Here is a 27,107-nt window from a genome sequence, read left to right on the forward strand (position 1 = left end):
CTCGACGCCATCGACGCCTTTCGTGTCGGAGGTGCCCCGTGTCTCGGGTGTACCCCCTAGGAAGGCTCTGGCCAAGAGCAGGCACTCTCAGGTGCCTTTCCACCCCTTGGATTATATTTCGGAGGCGGATGAGGATTCGGTTGGCCTGGTTCCTGATCAGGTGCCGGATGACATTGTCTCGGGCCATGGTCAATTTGACGATTTGAGGCAGTCACTGCATGATGCTAGTGGTCTGGACACCTCTCCGGAGGTGGAATTTGGTCGGCCTGAGCCTGGCTCCCATGCCGATTCCTCATACCGGCGCCTTATGGCTAGGGTGTCTGAGTATCTGGGATGGTCTGCTCCCCCAGGGGAGTTTGTGCAGGATGATCTGACGGACATCCTTGATGTTGGTCCCCCTTCTGACCCGGTTCTGCCATTCCATATGGCTTTACAGCGTAGGGTGGCGGCGGCTTGGTCTGCTCCGGAGAGTCTCCCGGCAGTGGGCAGATCCTTGTCGCGGAAATACCGTCCAGCCAGTGGCGACCCCTGCTACTTGACCAGGCACCCCACTCCGGAAAGTTTGGTGGTGCAGGCGGCCACGGCCCCGGCGAAGCAGGCGTCGTACCCTACCATCCCTCCTGATAGGGACGACAAACGTTTTGATGGCTGGGCGAAGAAGGTGTTTTCTTCTGGTGGTATGGCGCTTCAGGCGGCCAACTCCATTTGTGCCTTGTCGCGTTTCACGCACACTCTGTGGAACTGTGTTGCGTTAGCGGCTGAACATATTCCCGAAGGGGACGAACGGGTTGGTTTCCTTGCTTTGGTCCAGGATGGTAAGGATGCCATGTGTGAGTCCGTTCGGTCGGGTTTGGACTTAGCTGAATGCGTCAGTAGGTCCATGGCGGCGAGCACCGTGATACGCAGGTTTGCGTGGTTGCGGAAGTCGGGGTTTGCTCCTGATGTGCAGTCCCGGCTCCTCAACATGCCCTTTGATGGTGAACATCTTTTTGGCAGCAAGGCTGACGAGAGCCTTGAGAGGTTGCAGACCTCAAAAGCTGCAGCGAAGTCGTTGGGCGCTGCAGTTCGCCAACCTCCGCCTTTTCGTCCTAGGGGACAGCAGTGGAGGGGTGGCTCCTTTCGCTATTACTCGTCCTTTGGTAGAGCGAGAGGAGCTGGCAGTCAAAGGGGCCAACGCAGGGGTACCAGAGGTGGTCGACAGGGTACCCGTGGTGCCAAGGCCGCTCGGGCAGTTGCCTCTTTGCCCTCAGGTAACGCCGCAGCCGCTCCTACTCAGTCATGAGGCCTTGTCCCATGGTTCGCCGGTTGGGGGACGGCTGGCGCAGCATCTTGTAGAGTGGCGTGCCATTACTTCGGATGTGTGGGTTCTGGAGATCATAACCCACGGCTACTGTCTTCCCTTTCGGCACAGGCCTCGCGACAATCCACCGGGGAACCTCTCTTTGAAGTGTCCGGATCCGCTCCTTGCGCAGGAAATTCAAGCCCTGCTGGAGAAAGGCGCCATAGAACTGGTGCCTGTAGCGGAGAGGAACAAGGGATGGTATTCCCCTTATTTTTTGATTTCCAAGAAAGACGGGGGATTGAGACCCATCATGGATTTGCGCGGTTTGAACAAACTCCTCAGGAAGGACAGGTTCAAGATGGTTACTCTCTCTCAAGTCCTCCAGGCCCTTCAGCTTCAGGACTGGTTGGTGTCACTCGACCTCAAGGATGCTTACTTCCATGTGCCGATCCATCCCAAGCACAAGAAGTACCTGAGGTTCGCGGTTGGCGACTCGCACTTTCAGTTTCGGGTCCTGCCGTTCGGTTTGACCTCCGCCCCGAGGGTTTTCACCAAGCTCATGGTGGTGGTGGCAGCGCATCTCAGGCAAGGGGGGATTCACGTCTACCCCTACCTGGACGATTGGTTGATCAGGGGGAGCTCTCCCGAGCGGGTCCTGGATCATCTGTCCGTCGCCTGCCACTCCCTTCACAGGCTGGGCTTCTCCCTCAATTTAAAGAAGTCCCATTTGACGCCAACGCAGAGGCTCCAGTACATCGGAGCAGTGCTCGACACTTCCCTGGGGCAGTGTTTTCCTCCCCAGGTGAGGGCTCTTCACATTCAGCAGATGGTGCGCAAGTTTCAGCATGCCCAAACGCTCCCTGCGTTCGAGTTCTTGAGGTTGCTCGGCCTCATGGCATCCTGCATTCTTCTGGTGCCAGAGGCTCGCCTGCGAATGAGATCTTTGCAGTGGGCACTCAAGATGCAATGGTCGCAGTCCTCCGGCAGGATGTCGGACCCGATTCTGGTGCCGCCCTCGGTCGCCCGGGACCTTCTGTGGTGGGCCGTCGAAGGCAACTTGATGAAGGGGGCTCCGTTTTGGCTTCCCTGGCCGGGGGTGACGATCGTGTCGGATGCATCCCTCACGGGATGGGGAGCTCATGCCAACGGGCTGACAGTCAGCGGTCGTTGGTCTCCGTCGGAGTCCAGACTCCATATCAATCTGTTGGAGCTGAGGGCCGTCAGGCTAGCCCTGAGGGCCTTTCTGCCGACTGTGCGAGGGAAGAATGTCCTGATCCTGACGGACAACACAGTGGCCATGCACTACCTCAACAAAAAGGGGGGGGCAGGGTCACTTCCTCTGTGCAGGGAGGCGATGCAGCTCGAGTTCTGGGCCATCCAGCAGGAAGTTTCGATCTCGGCAGTTCATCTGGCCGGAGTCGAGAACGTGACGGCGGACGCTCTGAGCAGGCAGAGCACGATCTCTCACGAGTGGGAGTTGGCTCTGGAGATTCTCCTGGAGATCTTCGCCCTTTGGGGGACCCCTCAAGTGGATCTCTTTGCCTCCAGTGTCAACCGGAAGTGCGAAAGGTTTTGCTCGCGGGAATTTCCTCCAAGAGGAGCCTTAGGAGACGCGTTCGTGGTGGAGTGGTCGTTCCCGCTGCTGTACGCGTTTCCTCCGGTCCCCGTCATCCCGCAAGTGCTGCGGAGGTTACGGAAGTTCGGTTCCCGGATGATCCTCATTGCTCCGGCGTGGGCTCGGAGGACGTGGTACCCGGACCTTCTCGACTTGTCCATCTGCCCTCCACGTCGTCTTCCCTACCGAGACGATCTGCTCTCACGGGAGGGAGGTCAGGTTCTCCATCCAGAGGTCGGATCCCTCAACCTTCACGCTTGGCTTCTGAAAGGTTGAGGTATAAGGATTGGGACCTCCCTGAAGACGTGATGGAGGTGTTGCTTTCGGCCCGAAGGCCCGCAACTAAGTCTCTGTACCGTTGCCGTTGGCGTAAGTTCTGCGACTGGTGCAGAGTTCAGAATGTGGATCCTTTTGCATGTGACATCCCCATGGTTCTGTCCTTTTTGCTTTCTTTGGCCCACAGGGGCTTGCAAGTGGGTACCGTTAAGGGTTACCTGGCGGCGCTGTCCATATTTAAGCGCTCATCTGAAGAATGTTCTTACTTTAAAATCCCTTTAATTTCACAGTTTCTGAAAGGGCTCACTAATGTGTTCCCTCCGTCGCCTTTCCTGGTGCCCGGTTGGGATTTGAACCTTGTTCTTAGGTTTCTTATGGGTGCTCCGTTTGAGCCGTTACATTCTTGCCCTTTGAGGCTATTGACTTTGAAAACTGTGTTTTTAGTTGCGGTTACTTCCGCTCGCAGAGTGAGTGAGTTACAGGCACTTTCTGTTAAGCCGCCCTTCACTGTATTTCACAAGGACAGGGTTGTCCTTCGAGTTCGTCCTTCTTTTCTTCCGAAGGTAGTGACGGAATTTCATTTGGCCCAGAAGATTGTTCTTCCGGCATTCTATCCTCCTCCGCATCCTGGTAAGGAAGAGGAGAGGCTCCATAGGCTTGATCCTAGGAGAGCTTTGAGCTTTTATGTTTCTCGCATGTCCCGGGTCAGAGTGGACGATCAACTCTTTATTGGTTACGCTGGTAAGCGCTTGGGGCAAGCTGTGACGGAACAGACTTTGTCCCGCTGGATTATTTTGGCCATCTCGGAGTGTTACCGCTTGGCGGGCAAGGTCCCTCCGGCTGGCTTGCGGGCCCATTCTACCAGGGGCTTGGCTGCATCTACTGCCCTGCAGAGGGGTGTTCCTATTCGCAACATCTGTGATGCGGCCACCTGGGCTTCAGTGCATACATTTGTGCGGCATTATTCCCTCGATTCCATCAGAGGGCAGGATCTGGCCTTTGGCAAGGCGGTCCTTTGCTCTGCTATTTGATTGGCTATTCTAAATTTTGTTTCTAAATTCTTTCCCTCCTCCTTGATTTGGTACTGCTTTGGGAGTCTGTCATAGATATGGAATACGTCGGAGGACCCAATCCCCTCGAAGAACAAGTTACTTTCTTACCTGGTAACGTTCTTTCGATGGGATGGTCCGACGACGTATTCCATATCGCTCCCGCCCTGCCTTCCCCGCTGCAGAATTTCTGTTGCGTTTGCAGCTTACGTTCCGCAAGGCTTTGTGTCGGACTGGCAGTTGACTCTTGTCACACGTTCTGGGGGAAAAAACTACAACTGAGGCTACTGGCGTCGTGCGTCCTACTTATCACATCGGATGACGTCGGACGTCGGAGGAGGTCCTCGACGGCGGCGCATCGACGTCATCGACGCAGGACGCAGACGCCGAAAAAGTTTCCGAAGCAGCACAGCTGTGGTGATTACTGTCATAGATATGGAATACGTCGTCGGACCATCCCATCGAAAGAACGTTACCAGGTAAGAAAGTAACTTGTTCTTCTACTCTACTTGGCAAATTCAGACCTTCAAGTTGGCACTATCAAGGGCTATCTCGCAGCGCTATCGATCTTCAAGCGCACTGCGGAGGAGCCTTCATATTTCAAATTACCCTTAGTAATACAATTTCTAAAGGGATTAACTAATGTCTAACCTCTAAGACCTTTCCAAGTTCCTTTATGGGACTTAAATTTTGTCTTAAATTTCCTGATGGGTACTCCTTTCGAACCACTCCACTCTTGTTCGCTAAGATTGCTCACCCTTAAAACTGTCTTATTAGTGGCTTTAACATCTACTAAAAGGGTGAGCGAATTACAAGCTCCGTCTTGTAAACCCCCTCATACTTTTTTTCATAAAGACAAGGTTGTCCTACAGGTGAAGCCTAATTTTCTCCCTCCCAAAGGTGGTTTCTGAATTCCACATCGCTCAGAAAATTACCTTACCTTCATTCTATCCGCCTCCCCATCCGGGGAAAGAGGAAGAAAGGCTACATAAGCTGGACCCAAGGCGGCCTTTAAGCTTTTACATCAGCAGACTTGCTAGGTTTAGGCAAGCAGACCAACTGTTCGTGTGTTACTCAGGGCACAAGTTGGGACTACCTATAACAAAACAAACCATTTCCAGATGGATTATTTTGGCCATCCTGGAATGTTACAAACTGCCAGGCAGGGAAAGAGCCTCCTCAAAAATCTTAGGGCTCATTCAACCAGGGGTATCGCAGCCTCCTCGGCCCTCCAAAGAGGGGTTCCGGTTCGAGACATGTGCGGCTGCCACATGGTCGTCCGCACATACCTGCACAAGATTTTACAACCTGGATTCTTCCTCTAGCCAAGAGACTAGGTTTGGCAAAGCCTTATTACATTTGGTTCATTCCTAAAAGGAAACATGGTGTTTTACTCCCACCTCCAATTACACACCACTGCTATGGGAGTCTATCAAAGATGAGGAATACGTCGGAGGACACAATCCCTTCGAAGAACAAGTTACTTCTTACCTTGTAACGTTCTTTCGATGGGATGTTCCACCGACGTATTCCTTAACGCCCCTCCCGTCCATCCCTGCAGTAATACTTCCCTTGTGGTTGCAGCTTACGCTCCTTCAAGGTCAATAACCAATTCATGTAAAACAACTGTTAACGTCAAAACGGAACTGAGCAACGGATGCTGCGCGAGTCTATTTATACGCGTCGTGACGTCGGCGCCGATACGGAGGCCGTCGAGGGATGTCGACGCCCAGCGCCCTCTACTGAAAAAATGTTTCCGAGGCCAGCAAGCTGGGAGATGATCTATCAAAGATAAGGAATACGTCGGAGGAACATCCCATCGAAAGAACGTTACAAGGTAAGAAATAACTTGTTCTTCTGTGCTACTTCCCTTCAAACTTGGAGACCCCCAGCTCTTTTGTTGGACTTTAGGACCTTTTAATTTTAACCCTGGAATGAGTGACACCTTTTTCACGCTCTCTCATGTATCCTGACCTGATTTGGATTATGTTTCCTCTGTTTTTGGAGTCTGACAAACTCCATAGTATCTACTTTTTGTATGGTGACACACAGCACCCTCAGTGCAGTGTCACTGAGAAGTCCTTGAGATTTCCCATACGGGTTAAATACCTTTTCTTGTGTGAACTACTGTTCCCAAGAATAGTAAAGTGAAATTTTAATTTGACTTACCTTTTCTCTTTGTGGGTCCAGCACACACCATCTTATGTGGAGTGCCGGGGGGTATTACCTAGTAGCCCCTTATCCTACATTCTCAAGTAACATTTTTTTGTTACCCTCACTACTTTAAATGGCTGGTGGCAGTGGTTTAATTTTCCTACCATTGTACTTTTCTACTGCATGCTGAATCCTTGGCTGCAGTATAGCACCCATGGGGCGACGGCCCTGGTCTTTTTTTTTTCCATTTTCTGTTTGCGAGGTCTTTCTTGGGTTTTACTCTGTGCGTTGAGGCAGATTTGACCCCTTTATTAATTTTGCCTTTGGCGGGCATCAGCCCTGAAGCCTGCCTCAGGCTCCAGTGTGTCTGGAAAGGCAGGATCTAAGGGCGGTTCCCGAAACTCCCCTGTCCTTTGTCTCTAGGAGTGCCTGAATGCAACCAGTCCTGATTTGGCTGGCTGTCCTTTAAAGACAGCCGCCCTGCTGTGTTATTGACAGCGTAGGCTGTGCATGAATGGGATAAACCTGCTTAAAAGGCGAAGGTGTTGGGACTAGAGGCAGAGTCGACCACTGGGAGAAACACCCGACGAAGAAACTGTGAACGAAGCTTGCTGCATCCTCCTGGACCTTTGAAATGCCAGGTGAAGCCCTGCTGCTGTGCTGAAACTCCTTTATTCAATTCGACCGAGAAGCTCCGAAAGGGATGACTTTTTCCATTGGGTTAGTGGGACCAACTAACCCCGAGACAAACTCCAGTGGACCACTTTCCCTGATTGGCTGTACTTCTTCGCTACTGCAAGAACCGGTTGCCAGGGGTTAAGAAATCTGTAGTCGAGTGCAACGTCTGAAATCCGTCTAGAAGCTTCCGGAGTCTCCTAAGGACCCTCCAGAAGCCAGACGACCAGAGTGCAGGAACCAAGGAGTGAAGGAAGCCCAACCAGTACATGAGATCCGCGACGGTGCTGTTTACCAAGCGCTGAAACCGCAAAGTGCTGCTGATCGGTAAAGACCCATAGCTGCCGACGACCTCCCAACTACCGATGCAGGAGCCCTCCAGACGTCCTCCCTCTTGTCCCCACGACTGAGGCTCAGGAACCCAATGTCTGCATCGCTACAACAGGACAGAATGCAGCTGGACCACTCTAGACTTGGGGTAGTTACCTCCGTGTCTTTGAGCTGTGCTTTTCTCAGTTGAGACTTGCAGTGGCTTACCTTTAGAGTTGATTTCAACTCTACTTTTCACAGGCTTAACAGCTGATGACCCTACACGTGATTTTTCTACAAACTCTCTAACTTTGTGCGACCTTTATCTAAGAAGTGCCTCAGCTCCATAGACTGTTTCAAATTGACTTTGGCTGTCCTGGTTCCCTGCATACTCTTCTAGCCCATTGACTTTGATATTGTCCCTCATAGGTGGTAACTTGTTTTAGACTGTTACTGCTGGGAAAGGCTTGTCTAGATTTCATTGGAAGATTCTACTTCTCCTGGCTGGGAACTACAACACCATTGGAGATTCCCTCAGCAGGGAGCTGTGATTCTGCCAAAAGTGGGAGCTTCTTCAGGATCAAGTTTATCGACTGTTCTCGGATGGGGTCAACCTCGAATGTATTCATTTGCTACAGTGGCCACCTCCTTTCTCAATCTCCTGGGAGGGTCTGTTCCTTTAAGTTTTACCTCCGATCTCTTATTCTATGAGTACTTGATGCACTCAAACTGAGCCGGTGCACAATGATTCCAATTGCCCCGGCATGGCCATGCCAAATCTGCTACCCCAATCTGCTGCAGGTTGGTTGCACCGTCCATCAAGCTTCCTCCTCTTCCAGACATAATATCCAGGGAAGGAGGTGCCGTCCTGCATCATGACCCAGCGTCCCTGAATTTGAGGACCTGGCTCCTGCAGCCTTAGAATTTGGACACTTCAGTTACCCTTGGAATCCCGTGAGATTCTGGCCAAGGCTAGAGCTCAGTCGACCCTTTCCTGCTAAAAACAGAAGAAGAAACGTTTTCCATATGGTGTCAATCTCAACGACCCTTATATAAAGGCTAACTAGATCTTGCCGTATCTTGCAAAAGCAGGCCTAGCACAAGCTTAGATAAACGTTCACTTGGCTGCTATCTCCGGTTACACTCGGACAACTGGCATGCCTTTTCTTTGGTCGCATACGCTTGTTAGGGAGTTCCTCAAGGGTCTTTCAGGACTTTTCCGCCAGTTAAAGCACCTGCTCCAGCTTGGGAACTCAATGTGGGTCTCTCCAAGTTAATAGGCCCTCCTTTTGAGCCTCTTCACTGGGCTCTTTTAAAATTTCTTCTCTCTCGTGGAAGACTGCGCTCTTGGTCGCTATTACATCTGCCAGACATGTTGGGAGATTACAGGCTCTCTTGCAAACCACCATAGAGGACTTTTCACTGCTCCGGGGTGGTGCTGTGCACCCAACCTTCTTTCATGCCAAAGGTCCCATCAGAATTTCATCTCAACTAGCCCCTAAACCTAGCAGTTTTCTTTGGCTCTCCTGCAGAGAGGGTTTTGCCCTCACTGGACGTTGCCAGTGCATTGAAGTTTTATGTTGCATGCACAGACTTTCGCAAGACTTGGAAGAAGTTTGTGGCTTTTGGATCTGTTGATAAAGGAGAGGGGAAGGCTCTATCGAAGGCTTCTATCGCCATGTGGCTATCCGGCTGCATTTTGCATAATCACCGAAGGGGCATTCTACCAGAGGCGTGGCTGTAACGACTGCGTTATTGTCTGGCGTTCCCCCTGCTTGACATCTGCAAGGCTGCTATGTGGAGGTCTGTCCACACCTTCGTGAGATTCTACTTCCTCAACAGGGATTCCAACGAGGAGTCTTGTCAGCCAGGCGGGCTATGCAACCTTTTTGCTTGAGGTGAGTGTTCCAGAGGTGAGTTTGCATTGCTTCTGTTCAGCTGTTACGCCTCCCATGGTTGTGTTTGTACTGCTGTGTAATCTTATTCATAAGTGTATGAATCCATGTAAGATCCAATGCTGGAGAAGGAACAAGTTACTTACCTGAAACTTCTGTTCTGCAGCATTGGTATCTTACATGTATTCCCATGCAACCCTCCCTCCTACCCCTCTATGGCTCTTCAGTGGTTCCTACTGGCAAGGCTATGTGCGCTTTTAAATCTGAAGATGGCCACCAGGGGTGGATCTAAGGAGACCAGTATGACCAAAGTTGCAGCAATGGGCTATATAAGTGACCAGCAGTTTTTTAGGCTTTAAAGCAAGCAACACTGCTTTAATATTACTGAGGATTCCTAGCCTGAAGACTGGGAATATTCATAAGCATGTGAATCCATGTAAACTACCAATACTGGAGAACATGAGTTACAGGTAAGTACCTTGTTTACGAACTTCTGCAATAAAGAGGGATAAACAGTAAGGACAGTTAACCATCCTTCTTGATCAATATTTTGTTTGGCCAGCGCCCTCATAACTAGACCCACATCTCCGCGATCGCGATCACCCACGCTTACATTTCCTCTCCCTTATATAGTGTCTAGAGTCCCCTTGTTTATTCCTAGTCTCTCCCCTTTTTGCCCGGTTTCTCTTAACTTTCTCCCTGTTTCGGTTTCATCCACCAGACCATGGTCTGCTTAATACCCTTGACGGTGTTACAATTTGCCCCACACAGACATGGTTTAGCACTTTAAGACCATTAATGTAGTGATGCGAGCAATGTAAAAGACAATTAACACAATGCACTCTAATTTGTTGATGATTCACTGCGATTCCTATGCTTTTCAACTTTATGAATAGGCTGAAGAATTGCTGGCCCAGGAGATGGATGTGGTGAAGCAAGGAATGGGGCATGGCGACCTTTCAATTGATGCCTATAACCAGGTGTGGGAAGAATGCTACAGTCAAGTGTTGTACCTTCCAGGACAGAACCGCTACACAAGAGCCAACTTGGCCAGCAAAAAAGAAAGAATAGAATCCTTTGAAAAGAGGTTAGAGGTAGGTGTTAATTTTGCTGTTTCAATTAAAACTCACAGAATGTCTACTGAGATTGTAAACTTTTTCTCTATTAATACCCCCTGTGACGAAGCCTATTGTCACTGCTTCCATAGGGTAAGCACCTTCCCATGTGGCAAGGGAGGTTAGATTTGCATTTATATGCCAAATCACCTTCACATGTGAGACCACCAGCACTTTTTGCTGGACTTGTGGATTATTTTTCTGTGTTCCTGAGTAAGGGGGAACCTTCCACCGGTATACACGCATTTCGCCGACCTATTTTTGGTCGTGGTAATTTTCATCGCTGGATTTTACATCGCCAGGGGGGTGTTTTGTTGGGGTTGGGGTATTATTATAATAGTAAGGGTGGGGTCTGGGGGGGACCCCCCAGATAAAAAAACAAAAAACAAAAACAGGGTTTCTGGCAATATAAAATCTGGCGATGAAAAGTACCACGACCAAAAATAGGTCGGCGAAATCACGTAGAACCCTTCCACCCCCCACCCCCACTCATTTTTTCTTTTGCTCTTTTTATGGGTTTCATTTTTCTGACTTTCCATAGTGTATTTTTAAATCTGATCTTTTCCTATAACTTTTTGGGCACCTACATTGTATTACTGCTGCACACAGCACTTTATGTGCAGTGTTGCCCCTTGGCCTTCCCTTTTTTATTTTCTATTGGCTTACCTTGCAGAACCCATGTTTTCATGGTTGGAGAGTTATTTTCATCCACTTTCCATTTTATATTGAGACCAGTACACCCCACATTATGTGGAGTGATGGGAAGATGCATGGTCTCCCTTTTCTCACTGCTCCTGTAACATTTCTGTTACGAGTATGGCTGGTGGCAGTGGACTTACTTTACTAACTTATGTGTAATTTTTACATGCAGGCTGTCAAACCAGCAGTATTGCAAATAAGGGTCCCCATTCTGCTAGAATGGCGGTGGCTTTCTTTTTCCACCATTTTGTGTGCTTGCCCTTTCTTGTTCCTTTTTCTGCTGTCCTGGTTGTTTTGTCTTCGGCCGGAACCCTTTGTGTAGCCCGCCCAGGTGCCAGTGTGTCTGTGAAGGCAGGAAGGGAGGGAGGATTCAAACACCACTCACCTGTCTTCTGGTGGGCCTGAGAGAATCCTGATTGGACAGCCACCTGCTTCTTTCTGTAAACTGCAGGGAGTTTTTGCAGAGGTTGTGTGTGGGTTCCTGTATATCTGGCCTGGATCTTGGGGCTGAAGACAACTCGACCACTGGAACAGAAGATCCGATGAAGAAGAAGAGGAGAAGACTGCTGTAGCTACTTCCAGCGACTGGAGATGCCTGCTGTGTAACCGGTGTCTGTGCTGACCCCTCCTTTGAAGCGACCGAGGTGACACGAAGATGACTCAGAGACTGAGACCCATCGGTCTTGAGACTACCCGCATTTTGAGCCAACCCATGATTAGCTGTGACCTTCCTGGGATGCTAACAGCCAATACCCTAGTACCTCAAGTCTGAATGCTGTGCAACGTCTTCCGAAGAACGAATCCTGCTGAAACTTTGGTGGACTTCTGCTGGACCTCCAGAGACACGATTTCACTCCTTGAAAGTCTCACCAGAATGCTGGACCGAGCAAGCGAGACGTATCTGTTCAGCCACGACGTCCTTCATCTGGTAGCTTGAAAAGGGCGCCAAATCCACAGAACCGCGGGAAGCACTGAAGAATCCGTTGTTGGTAGCCTTTTCTGTCGACTGCTGCTGCAAGTTCCCATCCAGTGTTGGTTCTTTCGTCACCACGACCAAGCATCCAGAGACTGGGTCCTGTGCTGCTGCACAGTGACTGTGTCTGTCTGCAAGCAGCTTTTCTTCTCGTCACTTCTGAGGTACTTCTGAGGCTTAGAGTAGTGGTTCCCTAGAGCCTTGTTGCTCCTGGGAGGCTAGGGTGGTGATTTGTTTTTGGGAGTTCGCCCATACCGTTTGCCCAGGCCTAACACTGGAACACATCTAGGGAGCCTTCTACAAAATCCCTGATCACTTTCTAATGACTCTTGAAGTCTGCACTTATTTGCTGGACAAGAAATCCTCTGAAACTGACTTTCCTGCAGCCTGACCTGCCTACTGTTGACCACTGGACCACCAGTTGTCCCCCTTCTGCCTCTGAGATCACTCATGCCTTAGAATAGGGAAGGACTTCCAAAGTATATTGTCCCTGCTAGGAATTAGAAGTACTTACTTGCTATGGTGTTAGTGCTGTAACTGTATCTCTGAAAAATAATAAGTTGCAATGTTCTTACTTACCTGTGAATAACTCATTGTCATTCTAAATGTGTAACATTAGGTTTTTACTTAACTTGAACTGCATACTGCCTTTCTGAAACGTCTTGGAGTTGTTGCTTACCAGAGAATTGTGTTCCACTTTTAGGAAAAGTAACATTCGTATAGCTACATATTCCTGTAATAGAAATAGTTTATTACCAATAAGGTTGTACTCACCTTCCTGCCAGAAGCAGTGGAGGAGACCCCGACTAGAAAAGAAATAAAAACAAGAAACCACCGACCAAGCAAGCATCTTTTGGGAATAAAAGTCTGTGAAATCAAGTCTGACAGGTTAGTGAACCAGACTTGATAAAAGACTGCAAAGGTTCATTTTTGTTTAAACGAACAGAGGAAAAGGATTCCTCCAGAAGATTTGAGGAACTATATTACGTCCACAAGAGGAAGCAAGCTCCAAGAAAGGGTTTCTCCCAGGCGTTTGAGGAACATTATTTTTTCTGTTGGTCTGCAATTGCAAGCAGTGAACCTTTAACAATATATTCTTTGCACAATAACTGTGCCTTGGAGTCTACATCCAGAGTGAGAGGGGCCGCCTTCTGGTTGAATAAGACATCCCATTTTCATTGGTTAGTGGAATGTTTATGGGACAAATAGGTGTAGACACAGGAGGGTGGACATTTTTCTTTACGGACATCCTGACTGGGTCCTTAGTATTTTTGTTGAGGTCAAGTAACCCCTTCTTAGGACAGGTTTTCGAAAGTCCGACTAAGGGCTTAATAAAACTTTATCTGAGGTGATACAGAAACTCCACTCTTAGTATAAGGCTGTACCACCTGAGAATGTTTTTCTAGCGTTGACAGAGTAACCAGTCTTATCGTAGGAGGAAGAGAGGGCTGTAGATGAGTACAAAGAAAGGTTGTTTGCACAGGTACTCCCGAAAGCCTGCAGCTACAACTCATTACCTAAATATCTGCAAAAATGTCCAAACAGCCACTACCGAGCGCAGTTCACGTGCTTCCGCCTAAGCTTATACCCTACACTAGAAATACTAGGAGCAAGAGCGAGATTCACTAAGACTGAGCAAACATGCAGATTAGGGATGTAACGTTATTACGGTATACCGTTAAAGATACCGTGAACCACTTAATTGAACAATAATAACCGTCACATTGTTTATAGCGGTATATCGTTCATACCGTTAAGTGTGCTTTTCAATCTGATTTGGAAAGGCTGCAGTAAGCAAGTTCTGCGCAGTCTTGGTCTTGCACTGTTGGATGTGCCGTCTGCCAAGTAGTTTCAGTTTGAGCAGTTTTTAATGCCATTCCATAAACCACACGTGCCTGACACAAAGTCAACATGTTAGCAATAGGAAGAATAAATACAGTGCCAAGAAGGAAAGGGGTTTACTTTTTTTTATTTACATTTTTTTTTAAAGCGCTCACACAGCCCCAGGGCATCGAGGCGCTGTTAAAGAAATTGGTTTTGTTTATTTTGTTGCGTAATTGTTTTTGTCTTAGTATTTATTATAGTTGCGTATTTATAACATGCTTAAACACCCAGAGGTTTCTAAGCGCGGACCCAGGGATCGAACCTGTGTTGCTTCGTGTCGTCTTGCTTCCAAGGCACGCACGTTGCCGCTGAGCTATCCTCCCGGGACTTAGGGTTGGCGGCTTTGGGGTTTATATATTTATAATGGATAATGTTTTCTAAACATATGACAATGGCGGATTTCCCTGGTTCTATCATTGAATTTACATATAATAAGTCACACTGCAAAATTTAATCATCTCTGTGGGTATTCCCTGCTGCCATACCAAAGGGTAACATGTCCGTGATTACTGAACACCTTTTGGCCCAGAAGTAAACTAAAGGCTGTAACGTAAAGAGAGTGCGTGTGTGTGTGTGTGTGTGTGTGTGTGTGTGTGTGTGTGTGTGTATGCGCACAAGCGTATACTACAATCAGACTCCATTGATCTGTGGCATGCAGATTATCGATATGGCAACATGTTCATCTTCATCAGTAGCCAGTGGGGGAGCTAAAAGCCTAAATGACCACTTAAGAAAAGCTATTCAGTTTGCTTTGCCAGTCGCAGCAGGGCCCCACCTCCCCCTCCTCTCCACACGTGCGTTTGTGTTTGGTGCAAGCAAGGGGTGGCATTTCAGTGGAAAGTATGTTGAAAAGGCCAATTCTGGCCCTGGGTGCATGGTTTTGTTTGTGGTGATAAATCTGACAATTTATGACCTTTTAGAAAATATTTGTTAAGATTAGTTAACTCCACCTGCTATACCGCGATAACCATGATATACCGTCATTTGGCAAGAAGGTTATTGTACCGTCATAAAACTAATACCGTGACACCCCTAATGCAGATTATGTGGAAGCAAAGACTCCATAGAAACCTTGCAGCGCTTGGTACTGCTCTGCACATCACTAACAGAACTCGGGATGGAAATACGGGGGGCATTTTTCAACGAACAATTATCATTATCTGTTGAACACTGGTGGGTCAGGTTGATGCAGGGGGAGAGAATATCACTGGTAACATTTCTAAAGAAAATCTTTGCAGAAATGGAGCCCATCGAGCAACTAAAAACAACCGGAATGGTACTGGAAGGTTGAACTCTAAAATGAACACTCGAGGTGAGAAACTGGATATTAATATTGTTTAAAAATGAGATTGGCAAAAGGTTTGTTTTAAGCCAAATGCTTTTATATAAAAAAAGGTACAAAGAAATTGAAGCATAAATATGGTCCAAAGAATCTCTGATACGCTATGTATTGTAAAAATCAAGGTTTATTATAAATTCATGTAGGCAAAGATAAATCTTTGGAAAGGTAAGTATTATCAACACAATGATACAAACCTACTCAATACTTATGGTATACACACCAAAGTATAACCTTATTAAGAGCACTCGGTGAGTCAAACCTATAGATAGACATTCAGAATGGCAATATGCTATTCTTGGGGAGTAAAACAAAAGTATTTATACTTTAAGAATACAGTAAGTAATTCAATGGCAGCAGACCCTATTGGTCCTGAGTTAGTGTTATTCAGTTTCAGAATCACCTAGTTAGACCAACACTGTGAAGGCGAGCGTCCCCAGCCAGCACGATCCTCCCCACAATGAGAGACAATGAAGGACTCTCCCAAGTCGGGAATAAGGCCAAGACCGAGTGCGGGTGAGCTTAAATGGGAGTTTATCAATAAGAATATGGCATGCAAAGAACTCTGCAACCTCCGAGAGCGCTCTGTCTGACAATCGCAAAGACAGGCGTATATATTTACAAAAACCGTCATAAGAACCTACACACTATAGGGGGCACAAGTTCAATGGGATTGGGTGGCGACGACTAACTATAGGTGCTGCTGCGATGTGGTTGGCTGTGGCTGGAGAACGTCACTGGTCAGCCTCGTGGGTTGGGCTGGGCCTGGCAGGTTGGAAGAGTTCATCCGGGCGGTGTTGTTGTGCCATCGCGGCCAGTGTCATAGATGAATGTCTTTTCCTGACTTATTTGCCCTAGGCCATGCACACCGCAATCAGTCAGTCATTGCAATATTATCTTCTTTAGTAAATCTTCCAATAGGTTATTCTACAGGTTAATGCAACACAGGAGGAATGCACCTTGTGAGGGGTCTAATGGTCATTCGTCAGGGCATGGTTACCAGTGTCCTGTTGACTGGAGCCATAGGTTGAGGGGCTAAGCTTCAGGGCATGGGACGGACGGTACAAGCCTCCCTGTCTTGTTAGATGTGGTTATAAATGTGCCGCTGTGTGTTGCCACAGTGTTGGGTGTCCTAATTGCACAGGGCCATAAGTCTAAGATGATCTGGTGGGTTGTGGGGTTTACGAGGGGGCGCCTTTGGAAGTGTGGGTTCAGGCAGGGGTTTACTGCTGTGCTGTAAATAATGCAGGTGGCGGCCCGTGGCCTTGGGTGCTGCAGAGGGGGCTACACATCTTGGAAGCGGCTCCAGTCTAGTTGGGGGAGGTGGAGCAGTGCGGCGCGGGCCTCTGCTCTCATGTTTGGCAGTCTTTGCAGGGTGGGAGGGGGAATGGCCATGCACATATTCACAAAGGTATCTCCCTTGTGTGTTGCCAACTTTAGGTAAAAACATCACAAACATTTGAACGCTCGATAATACTTATTCAAATCACTTTAAAACATGCATTTCAACTTTGCTGAATGTGTCTCGATTATATTCAGTCTGGGCACCTTATTCATACACTATGTTTTAACAACTACAGTATTAAGTTATATGCATATACATTTGCAGTAAGTGAGGTAGTATCAGGGTTGGTGGAGTACATTGAAAGTAACCCGCCACTGTACGTGGCGGAGGTGGCACATGAGGGGCTTAGACATACACGCGTGACGAGTGCATTCTCGCACACTCTTCACATGTGCCCTTGGTATGGTTACATTCGTTTTCTTGTGTACCCTAGCAGCATTAGTTCAGTTATGGCGCGGGACCGCGGGGCGTGCGGCTTTCAATGATACATATGAAGAATAATCCCCCGGAATGCTTTTATCATTTGCACACCCCTGCAGGGGTGTGGGTCCTTCACGACTGGTGTCATGTACGATAATTACACAATTTTACAGGTTTCTTTAGTAAGAGTGGTTGTATGGAGAGGATACATGTGTTAAAAACTGGTTTCTTACATTCATATTTGGGTACCTGTCTGCTTTCATCAGATGACCATTCTACAGATCTTCCCATCGCCCAGGCCTTGCTGACCGGGTCATTGTGGGAGCAGTGATACACTGCGGAAGGTGAACTGTTACAATGTTAATGTATTACGCTAGATCATGTCCGTCTTGTTCGTGGGAACGGGCTTGCAGCGGATCTGCCATGGTGCTGCGGAGACAGGGAGGACTGAAACTTTCCGAAGGTGGGGGCCGCGCTACAGCGCGCTGAGCTCACACCATCTTTAGTAGACAAAAATGGTTTCTGAGGCCTAGCTAAATTTAATATGTGCGGGCAATGTCTTCAGCAGGTGAGCCATCCACCACCTGGGCCCTGGTGGTAAGGAGGGGACGCCCGATGAGCCATGGCCCTCACCTGGGGTGGAGATGCAGGCCAGGGGGGGGGCGCTTGGACCACTCCTCCCGACTTGGGAGAGTCCTTCATTGTCTCTCATTGTGGGGAGGATCGTGCTGGCTGGGGACGCTCGCCTTCAGTGGTGACCCCGACGTGATATCTTGAAACATATGTTCTCCAGCACGGAGTCTGGCATAGATTCACATGCACATGAATATTCCCTGGCGTCATGCCGGGAAACCTTGGTAAAAGAAAAAACAGTTTAATTTTCACTTACAAGCTGCATTTCTCCTTAAAACCAATCACTGTCCTCTGGGTCATACTGCCCCATCCAATGACAGTCCTTTCCCTAAGCCCCTCCTCTGGCAGCCGTCTTCAGATTTTCACCACACGCTTCAGTGTTGGGAGTCCTCGAGTTTGCTCTGCAAATTACTTCTTTTTAAAATTATTTTCAACAGAAAAAGGTTCTATTTTTGTTCCAAAAGAGCCTGTGTGCTCTTCTCTCCATCTGTCGACACCAGGGAACCGTTGTCTGTGAATTTCAGCGCCCCTCAAGGACAAAGATCGTCCAAAATTCCAGAAGGTCATTGGGCCTCCTTCGCATCCTTCGACCATGACGCAGGAGAAGGAAGGAAGATCACTCTTCAAGCCCTGCACCAAGTGTGGGCTACGGACCGTGCTTGTGGATGTCAAGCACCTGCAATGCTTCTGTCTTCATCCGGATCACAAGGAAGGAGAGTGCTAGATCTGCCTTGGCTTCTCCAAGAAGACGACGGATAGGCACAGTAGACTGGCGGCGTGGCTGAACGCCAAGGCCTCTGCCCCGTGCTCCGAGCAGTTTCATGCCTCACCCAGGGCCGGCCGGTCCGACGACGTTGCAGCGGGCGGCGGGTCTCTGCAACCGAGGGCATCCCTACCGAATGATGTAAGGTCGTTCCATTCCATGGTCTGCCAGAGCTTGTGAAACACCATGTGTTCTCACTCATTTGGCAGGTGCCATTTTCATTTAGATGTCCTGTCCCTCCCAACCCCCCACCGCTCCCAACATTTTCAGCGAAGTTACTCCACTGCTGCTGGGACCAGATTATCAAAGATTAGCACTTTTACAAAAAAGTGGAACAAATTAATTTAGCACCCATTTTGCTGCTTTGTTAATAGGGAATGGTGCAAAAATGTTTAGCCCCAGTTGGTATTATCTAAAATGTTTTCACCTGGGGAAATTGGAGCAGGCCGTTTTATTTTCGGTGTTCTGCGTAACATGAAAGAAAACTAGTAGACACCTTTTTGTTTTATGTTTAACAGTTAACATAGTATAAAACGCAGCCAGATACATTTTTTTCCCCCGAATGCAAACAATTTTAGATAATATGGATTGTGACAATCGGTTTACTCCGTTTTGTGTATTACCAAAGCATTTGCTCACTTTTTAGTACAAGTGCAAATGTTAGATAATGGAGATTACCCAGGCTTACAGCACAGAGTCTTGATTCTATTAAAGACACGGAGGCAAGCATTATGCTTCAACTTCTTAAATGTACTCTTCAGTAGTTTCAACGCCTAGTAACTGAAAATGAACACATTTTTTCTCTTCAAAAATGACATTTCTCCATCTCTTGTTCCATTTCTGAAGTCCTTCACAACTTCCTGTTTCTGCAGCCCTCTAGTCACTTCCTGCCTATGACGCCACCTCTTCTTTGGATGATTTGAACTGATCCACGTATGTCGCAACTGCGTCAACGGACCTTGAAAGTCAACAGGGACCCTGATAAAACGCCTCGTGCTCAATCTTTCCAATGAAAAACTAGCTTCTCTCACAAGGAGTGAGCCCACACGATCTTCCCACGTGGCCATTAGTTCTCAGCCCTTCTTCTGGTCCTCTCCTGTCAAATCAGAAAGAACACTGTTGGGGAGGGAGAATGCACTGCCCTGTTTGCCATAGAGGAAAAAATACAGTGTTAATGCGATAATATATTACAGTGCATGTGCCGGGCGGGAAAGTAATGCTCGCCTGCGTGCCTTTAATAGAATAAAGACTCCCTGTGCTTTAAGCCTGTGCTGTAAGCCTGGGTAATCTTCATTCTATGTCGAGACCGGAGGCGAGCTTTATGCTTGTTCAAAGCTCTGTATCAATGCCTCTGCCAGCTTGGTGACTGGCTTGAAGCAAAAAGTCTTAAACGAACTGTGCTATGAACAGTCTGTGGCTCGCAGGAGGTCTACAATGTCAAGCTGTCTACAAGCGCTGCAACTGCCGTGAACGCTATTGCGCCTTTCACTTAGTGCACTCCGAACATGGCCAAATGAATACCCGCTTGCTGCATGATCTCACAGACCCCCCTGCATATAGTGGCCGAAGCCACTGCCTTGAAATGTTTCCTGCATGCTATAAGCAGCTGCGCCACCCCCGCCGGTCAAACATCTGCTGTTCTGTCTTCGTGTACTCGACACGCACACCTGAGGGCTTCTAGTAGATAAGGGTATGAGATGGAAGAGGAGTTAGTCTTGGTCCTCTTCGCTAAATTGAAAGTAATGCCCTGCGGGCTGCAGATCTTCCTATCAATCTCTAATGCTTTAATGTCAGAGACCCTCCTAAATGACACTAGACATAAAAGCATTGCTAGCTTTCCTGAAAGCTGTTATCGAGAGGTACTTATTCGCCAGCCAGACCGCCAGGAACTGTAGCACTACATTCACATCCCATAGGTGTGCGTATTTTGGGACCGGGGGGGGGGGCATGAAATTGCGCCCCCTTCATGAGACGAACCACTGACGGATGGTCTCCCAAAGGAGAGCGGTCCACTGCAGCGTATCTGTGATATCGTTGATCTATTAACCCCTACTGTCCTGAAGGCCTTACCGTCCTCCATGAGTGAGGCCAGGAAATTGAGGACGGGCACTACAGGGGTAGAAACTGGATGAATACTTCCCACTTGCCCCACACCGTGTAATAGCTCCTGTAGGTGGGTGGGGCCATGAGTCTGAAGTTGGGCAGCATCGCTCAAAATGCGTGGCATTGCCAATCTTCTCACGACAACCCTGCAAGCCATCAGCTTGAGCGCATCCCTCTCAGAGGATGAAACGACCCAGCTGGGTCCGTGAGCAGGTGCATCTCTGATGGTAGGATCCGCAGGAAATCTGACGAAAGTTCTGTCATAGCTGGAAACAAGACTTGCGATTTCGACACTGACTTCCACAGTCACGATCGTCGCTTTCTCGCTACAAACTTTCGCTAGCACTCTGCTCAGCATCACAAATGGCGGGAATGCATAGTGCACTCCTCCGACCCAGCACAGCAGGAACGCGTCTGTCCCCAGAGCGCAAGGGTCCCACCTCCAGCTGAAGAAGGTGGTCGTCTGCGCATTCAGTCTGGAAGCGAACAGATCTATCTGAATCGTCCACCATAACCGGTCCAGCCGTTGGAATACTCCCTTGTCGCGCTTCCAGTCGCTGGAGTGCGCCCGGTACTGAGAATTTGAATTTTTGAGTTTTGAATCATTTAAGCGCACCAGGCAGAAAACTCACTGTGGAAGCCTGAAGTGACCCTAAGGGAGTAGGTTCATTTAAATAGGAAAGTTTTCAATTCCTTTCTAAATCTAGCCAACGTGGTGCATGAGTGGATGCTAGCGGGCAGCTGGTTCCAAATCTTAGGCCCAAACACAGAGAACCTTCTGTCACCCTTTGAGATAAGTTTTTTGTCCTCGGGACACACAACAGAAGTTTATTTTCTGAACTGAGGACTCTGGTTTGGTAATAGTGTCGAATTCTGGTATTCAAATATCGGGGTGCGAGTTTATGATAGCACTTGTACACCAGGCATGCCACCTTAAATTTGATACGGTCTTCCACCATCAGCCAGTGCAGCGTTTTCCTGGCTGTAGACACATGAACTCTTTTACCCAAATGGGCCGTTAACCTAACTGCCGTATGCTGGGCTCTCTGCAGTCTTAGCATTTGTTTCCCCGGGATCCCTGTCAGAAGACTATTGCAGTAGTCAAGGTGGGAATTAACCAGCTCTCCCACCACTACTGGAAGGTCCTGAGCTGTTAAGAAAGGGAGCACAATTCTGAGCAACCGCATGGAGTAATATACTGCTTTTACTTTTGCCCCTACATGGGCTTCACTGGCCAGATTTTCTTGCCAAGTGCACCAGAGGTTTTTTACTTTCCTGTTGAATTCCAGTTCTCTACGACATTGAGGGTCCGTGGCAGGTACTCCGCTGTCGTTGATATTCTGGACTGGAGGCAGTAGTGCTAGAAATCCATTGCTAGGACTGCGAGGAGTCTGGACCTTGTCCCTCCTAAGTGATTCATATATCTGACTGAGATATTGTCCATCTTCAGAGGAATGCAGCAGTTTGTCCTGTCTTTCGTAAAAGCCTTGATTGCGAAGGACCCAGCTAACGGTTCTAGACAGTTAAAATACAGATATAGTTCTTCGGGTGCCCATTTGCCCTCTGGCTCTAGGGCGCCACACCTGGCTCCACAGCCTGTTCTGCTGGCCTCTGATTCTATGACTAGTAATGGCCTGTCTCCGATAATAGCACGTCAGTTCCACGCTTCCATGTTCTGTAGCCACCATTGTAATTCTGTTAGATTCCTGGTCCAAAGGAATCATCTGGTGGTATCTCAGACCCTGTTGAAGATGCTTGATCTTCAGTCTCTGGAGGTCTAGGTGGTGTAGGGGCCCGGATATATGGCCTGAATGGAGGCTGCTAGCAGTCCTACTATTCTTCCTAGTGTGCGGAGGGAGATGACCTTGTCGAGGCACGCCTTTATCTCCCTCTTGATATCTCGCATTTTCCTCGCTGGAAGTTCCAGTGCTGTTTTCCTAGTGTCTACCACAGAGCCTAGGAAGTCTAGTCTCCTGGTTGGTGACATGTCCGACTTCTCCTGATTGATAAGGTATCCTAGGGATGACAGGGTCTCTGTTGTCTGCCAGTAGCAGAATGTTGTTGAGATAAATTATGCAGATGCCCTTCTCACAGATGGCCGCTGCCACTGGTCTCATCAGCTTAGTTAAGGCCCACAGGGCTGAGGCGAGACCGAAGTGTAGCGGTTTGAATTGCCTTTCCCATTTCAAAGCCAGGAAGGGTTGATATACCTCTACTGGGATCATCCGGTATGCATCCTTCAGATCTACAGATCTGCACAGAGGGGACTGGGCGGGGGTGTAGCTCTCATCATTAGGTCCCAGTTTAAAACATTGGCCAGCAAGATTGACACTATACCTGACACTGAACTTCTTTTGGTTAAATTAGCGGTTAGCGCCAAAACCACATTGAACATTCTCTTATTATGTAGCACCCCCACACCTGACTAAACTGTCCCAGCCATTTTGAATAGCCTTCTGTTATCCCTTTTAAAACCTAACACAAAACTTATTTTACTGGGAGATTTCAATCTTTGGCTAGGGTGTGCCACTGATGCTATAGCAAAAGTTATGGAGAATACCCCATGATTCCTTGGGCTTCTCCCATCACATTAGAGTCCCGACCCATATCAAGGGACACAGATTGGATTGGGTGACCTCCCTGAATCTGACCCTTTCTAATATAATGTCAATGCATGTCCTTGTTCTGATCATTCCTGTATATGTCTTCAAACACAGACTGATTATTTCCAAAAAAGAGCTATCTTGCCCAAGCTCTTATCAAAGGTGAGAAATTGCAAAGAATCTTACGAACCTTGCTGATTGGGCTTCTGCTCTCAGTAGCAAGATTTGTACCACAGATAATCTAGAAGAAATTTCCACTACATTAATGAATTCTCTAGGCGCAGCCACAGAGAAGTTTGCACCAGCCAAAAGTTAAATACAATCTTCTGTGGCGCGCAATCCTTGGTTCAATGAGGACCTTAAGGAACTTAAATCGAAAAGAATTAAACTCTTATGCTTGGCGCCAACTTGGAGAACCGATCAGTCTTGCAGCTTACAAAAAAGCATCAGCAGAGTACAAATCGGCCATACATACTGCCAAAAAAAGTATTTTAATACAAAAATAATGAATGCCAAATCTGACTGAGAACTTTTTAAAATCTTAAAGGAGCAATCTCTTACACCTGGCCCTACTCAAGATGTTATTCTTAAAAACGAGTCATGGTGTACGGAAATTAAGCATGCTCTGTCTAATAAGCTGGAAAAAATTAGAGAGGTGTTTGAGGAAAAAATCTTGTCATGCCGAAACAGGTCCTGGAGGTTAACCTACACACTTCTGTAAATAATGTTGCGGGCCAACCCACCTTCAGTTTTCAGCCAATTTCGGAACAAGAACTGGCTAAGGTCATTACTCAGCTAAAAATTACAAGTTGTAAAGGCGATGCCTGTTCATCCATCATTATAAAAGAATGTTCTCCCATTCTTATTCCCGCATTGACAAAATTTGTTAACTCTTCCTTCGCCCTTAATAGGGTTCCCGATAATATAAAAAATGTGTAGATTACTCCACTTTTTAAGAAGCCAAATCTTTGTCCCCAGAGTGCATCAAACTATAGACCTATTACAAATACCACCTTCTTGTTGAAGATTTTAGACAGAGTAGCATACAAACAGATTTCAGTCTTTCTGGAACAGAATCCCATTTTTCATGATTATCAGTCTGGTTTCAGAATGAATCATGCAACCGAGACTGCTTTGCTGGCTCTAAAGTCCCATCTACTTCGCAGGATGGATGGGGGGTGGGTTACATCTCTCTTATCATCCTTGATTTGTCGGCAGCCTTTGACCTGGAGGACCATTCCATCTTGTCCACCAGGTTAAAGAATAATGCCAAATTCCCCCAGGGAGCCACAGACTGGACTACCTCCTTTTGGAGAGGAGGCAAGTCAGAGTGGCTAGTGACAGCGCAGTAGCAAAACCCATTACTCTTATGTATGGCATTCCACAGTGTCGCCCTGCTTTTACAATATCTTTATGATCCCTTTTTTCAGAGATGTTGGAAAAGGAAGGGATCATATTTGCAAACTACGCGGACGACTCTCAGTGTGTCATACCTATTTCAGGATCATATCTGGAGGATGAAAAACTCATTAATAAAATGTATTTAAAAAATCAGCATTGGATGGTGGCTAATGGTTTAGCCATTAACGGCTCCAAAACTGAGCTTCTATTAGTTGGGTCAGAGACCAAAATTGAGAAGTTGGGACCCAGCTACAAGAATTTCAATATAGACAACTGTAAACTCGATGTCATGAGTAAAGTGAAGACCTTGGGCATCTATTTAGATAAAAATCTGAATATGAAAGCCCAGGTCAACAGCCTGATATCCTCAGCATTATAGTTCATTAAATTGTTTTGCTGTCTCAGACTCTTTATATCTTAAAAAAACTCAGAGACCATGGCAAGGGCAATTGTAGGTTCTAATATAGATTATTGTTGTAGCCTTCTGGTAGACCTGCCCCTATCAGAATTTCACAGTCTCCAGGTTATACAAAATGGAGCCGTAAGAGTTAAACGTTTTACGAAAGGAGACCACGTGTCGGAAGCACATGGAAGTCTGCACTGGCTTCCCATTCAGGTCAGGGTCTCCTTTAGGCTGCTTCTTATTACACATAAATGTGTGCAGGGAGTAATGCCCGCATATCTGAAAGAAGTCCTCATCCTAAAGCCGAGCACTAGAGCTCTTAGATCAGATGAGTCGAATCTTCTTACTCTCCCCCAGTCCAGGGACACTGCCTTTGCATCTGCAGCTCCCCAGGCATAGAACACTCTAATGCCTCCACTGAGAATTATTGCATCTACCAAGGTCTTCAAGGAAAAGTTGAAAACTGTTCTTTTCTTAATTTCTTTTCTTGCCTCGAAATGTATGGTCTTTTCTGTGGAGACTCAGTCATGATCCACCATTCGATCCTCATCCCATTTGTATGTCTTTTGCTCAGTATGATGTATCTATGTTAAGCACCCTTAAGCCTTTGGGTACCCGGCGCGCTATATAAATTCGAAAACATATCCTGGCCAGCCAGTAGTTTTGAGAATATGTCTCAGCAGATGGATGCCTTTCATTTTGAAGTTGCTTTAGGTCACCCAGCCGTTCAGCTTTTCTTAGGTTTATAACTGGGCGTACCTTCTCCTTCCCGTGAACAAGAAACATGTTGCTCGCAAACTTGGGTGGGAGTTAGGGGGGGGCTTGGGGGCATGGTTCTGTTGCTCCCTTTTTCTCGAGCTGTAGGAGCTTGTTCTGCAGTAGAGCTTGTTCTGCCTGTGACACTTTAATGGGGCATGGCCAGGCTGTCTGAATCGGGATTTGTATGAAGTCTAGATGGGAACCTTGGGCCGTATGCAGTACGTATGCGTCGCTGGAGAGCTTGTGCCAATTTAGCCACAATTGAATTGTTCTCCCCCCTATCAGGGGATAGTTTGAGGAGGCCTGGTTTGCTCCTTGCGATCTGCCTTCTCCTCTGCAACCCCTGAAGTTCCTTCCTCTGGTTGGGAAAAGGAATCTTGTCTTGATTCCTAGTATTGGTCTCTTACACCCTGGGGTCTTCGAGATGACTAGAAGAGACTGTTCAATTGACCCTGATCGCGACTGGTCCCGGCAAAAACCTTGTTTGGAAACATCTTTTTGAAGAGGCCTGCGTCTTCTCCAAGGAGGGTACACTGCTGACAAATCTCCCCATCTCTTTTCCAAATGCCTCACCGAAAAGTAGCCATTGCGCCGCTTCTCCTGCCTCGTAGGACGTGATCGCTCAATTTGGCATCGATCTTTAGGAGGAAAGCATACTGCGTGCTGCGCCCAACTCGTAGTGTCGGGGTTTACTACCTCGCCTGTATTCCTGGCTCGTTCGGCAAGATCCATCATTTTTGCTATGATATTTATAACACGCTTAATACCCAGAGGTTTCTAAGCGCGTACCCGGGGATCGAACCTGTGTTGCTCCGTGTCGTCTTGCTTCCAAGGCGAGCACGTTGCCCCTGAGCTATCCTCCCGACACCCTCCACACTATGGGCCCGGTGAGGTCCAGCAGTTTCTCCTCTTCCCCTTAGGGGTCTAACTCAGGGGCCTCAACCAATCACCTTGTCCACTAGATCCGATCACGGGCATTCTGCCGTCCTACTCATCCTGATGTCCTTGTCTAATGACTTGGTGATCTTCTGCGCCATATATTTTGCCCCTCTAGGCGAGGGTTGTCAGTCTGAAACTTGGTGTTTCTGATCCCATATGGGCCGAAACAGGTTCTCCTCTTTTCTGGACTTTTTACTGCACACAGGCACTATATCTCCTCTTTCGGCTTACTGTCCTCATTTGCGAAGATGCCTTAGTACTGGGGACTCTCTGCCAGTGTCCAAGTCTGTCGCCCATATTATCGTCCACTAGTATGGGGGTCAGGAGGCTTGGCACCGCTGATCTCTGAAGGAATGTTTCTTTGAGCTTTCCGAAGGGGTCCACCTCTGGAGCATGGTGTTCGACCCCATAGGGTCGACCCGGGGGCATAAAAGAGAGCTTCCTCTTTCGGGTTGCGTTACTCCACAATGCAG

At 47.8% G+C, this 27,107-nt stretch overlaps 1 protein-coding gene across 1 annotated transcript in view; it reads left to right on the forward strand.

Moving 5' to 3' along the window:
* CDC5L (cell division cycle 5 like) overlaps nucleotides 1–27,107 on the forward strand; it is a 472,644-nt gene that overhangs the window by 418,466 nt on the left and 27,071 nt on the right. Inside the window, exon 14 of the mRNA XM_069605787.1 lies at nucleotides 10,152–10,349. Within this exon, the coding sequence (XP_069461888.1) occupies nucleotides 10,152–10,349 (198 nt within the window). The remainder of the gene's footprint in view (nucleotides 1–10,151; nucleotides 10,350–27,107) is intronic.

Source organism: Ambystoma mexicanum, chromosome 4p, assembly GCF_040938575.1.
Source record: "Ambystoma mexicanum isolate Mex_15411 chromosome 4p, UKY_AmexF1_1, whole genome shotgun sequence".
NCBI lineage: Eukaryota > Metazoa > Chordata > Amphibia > Caudata > Ambystomatidae > Ambystoma > Ambystoma mexicanum.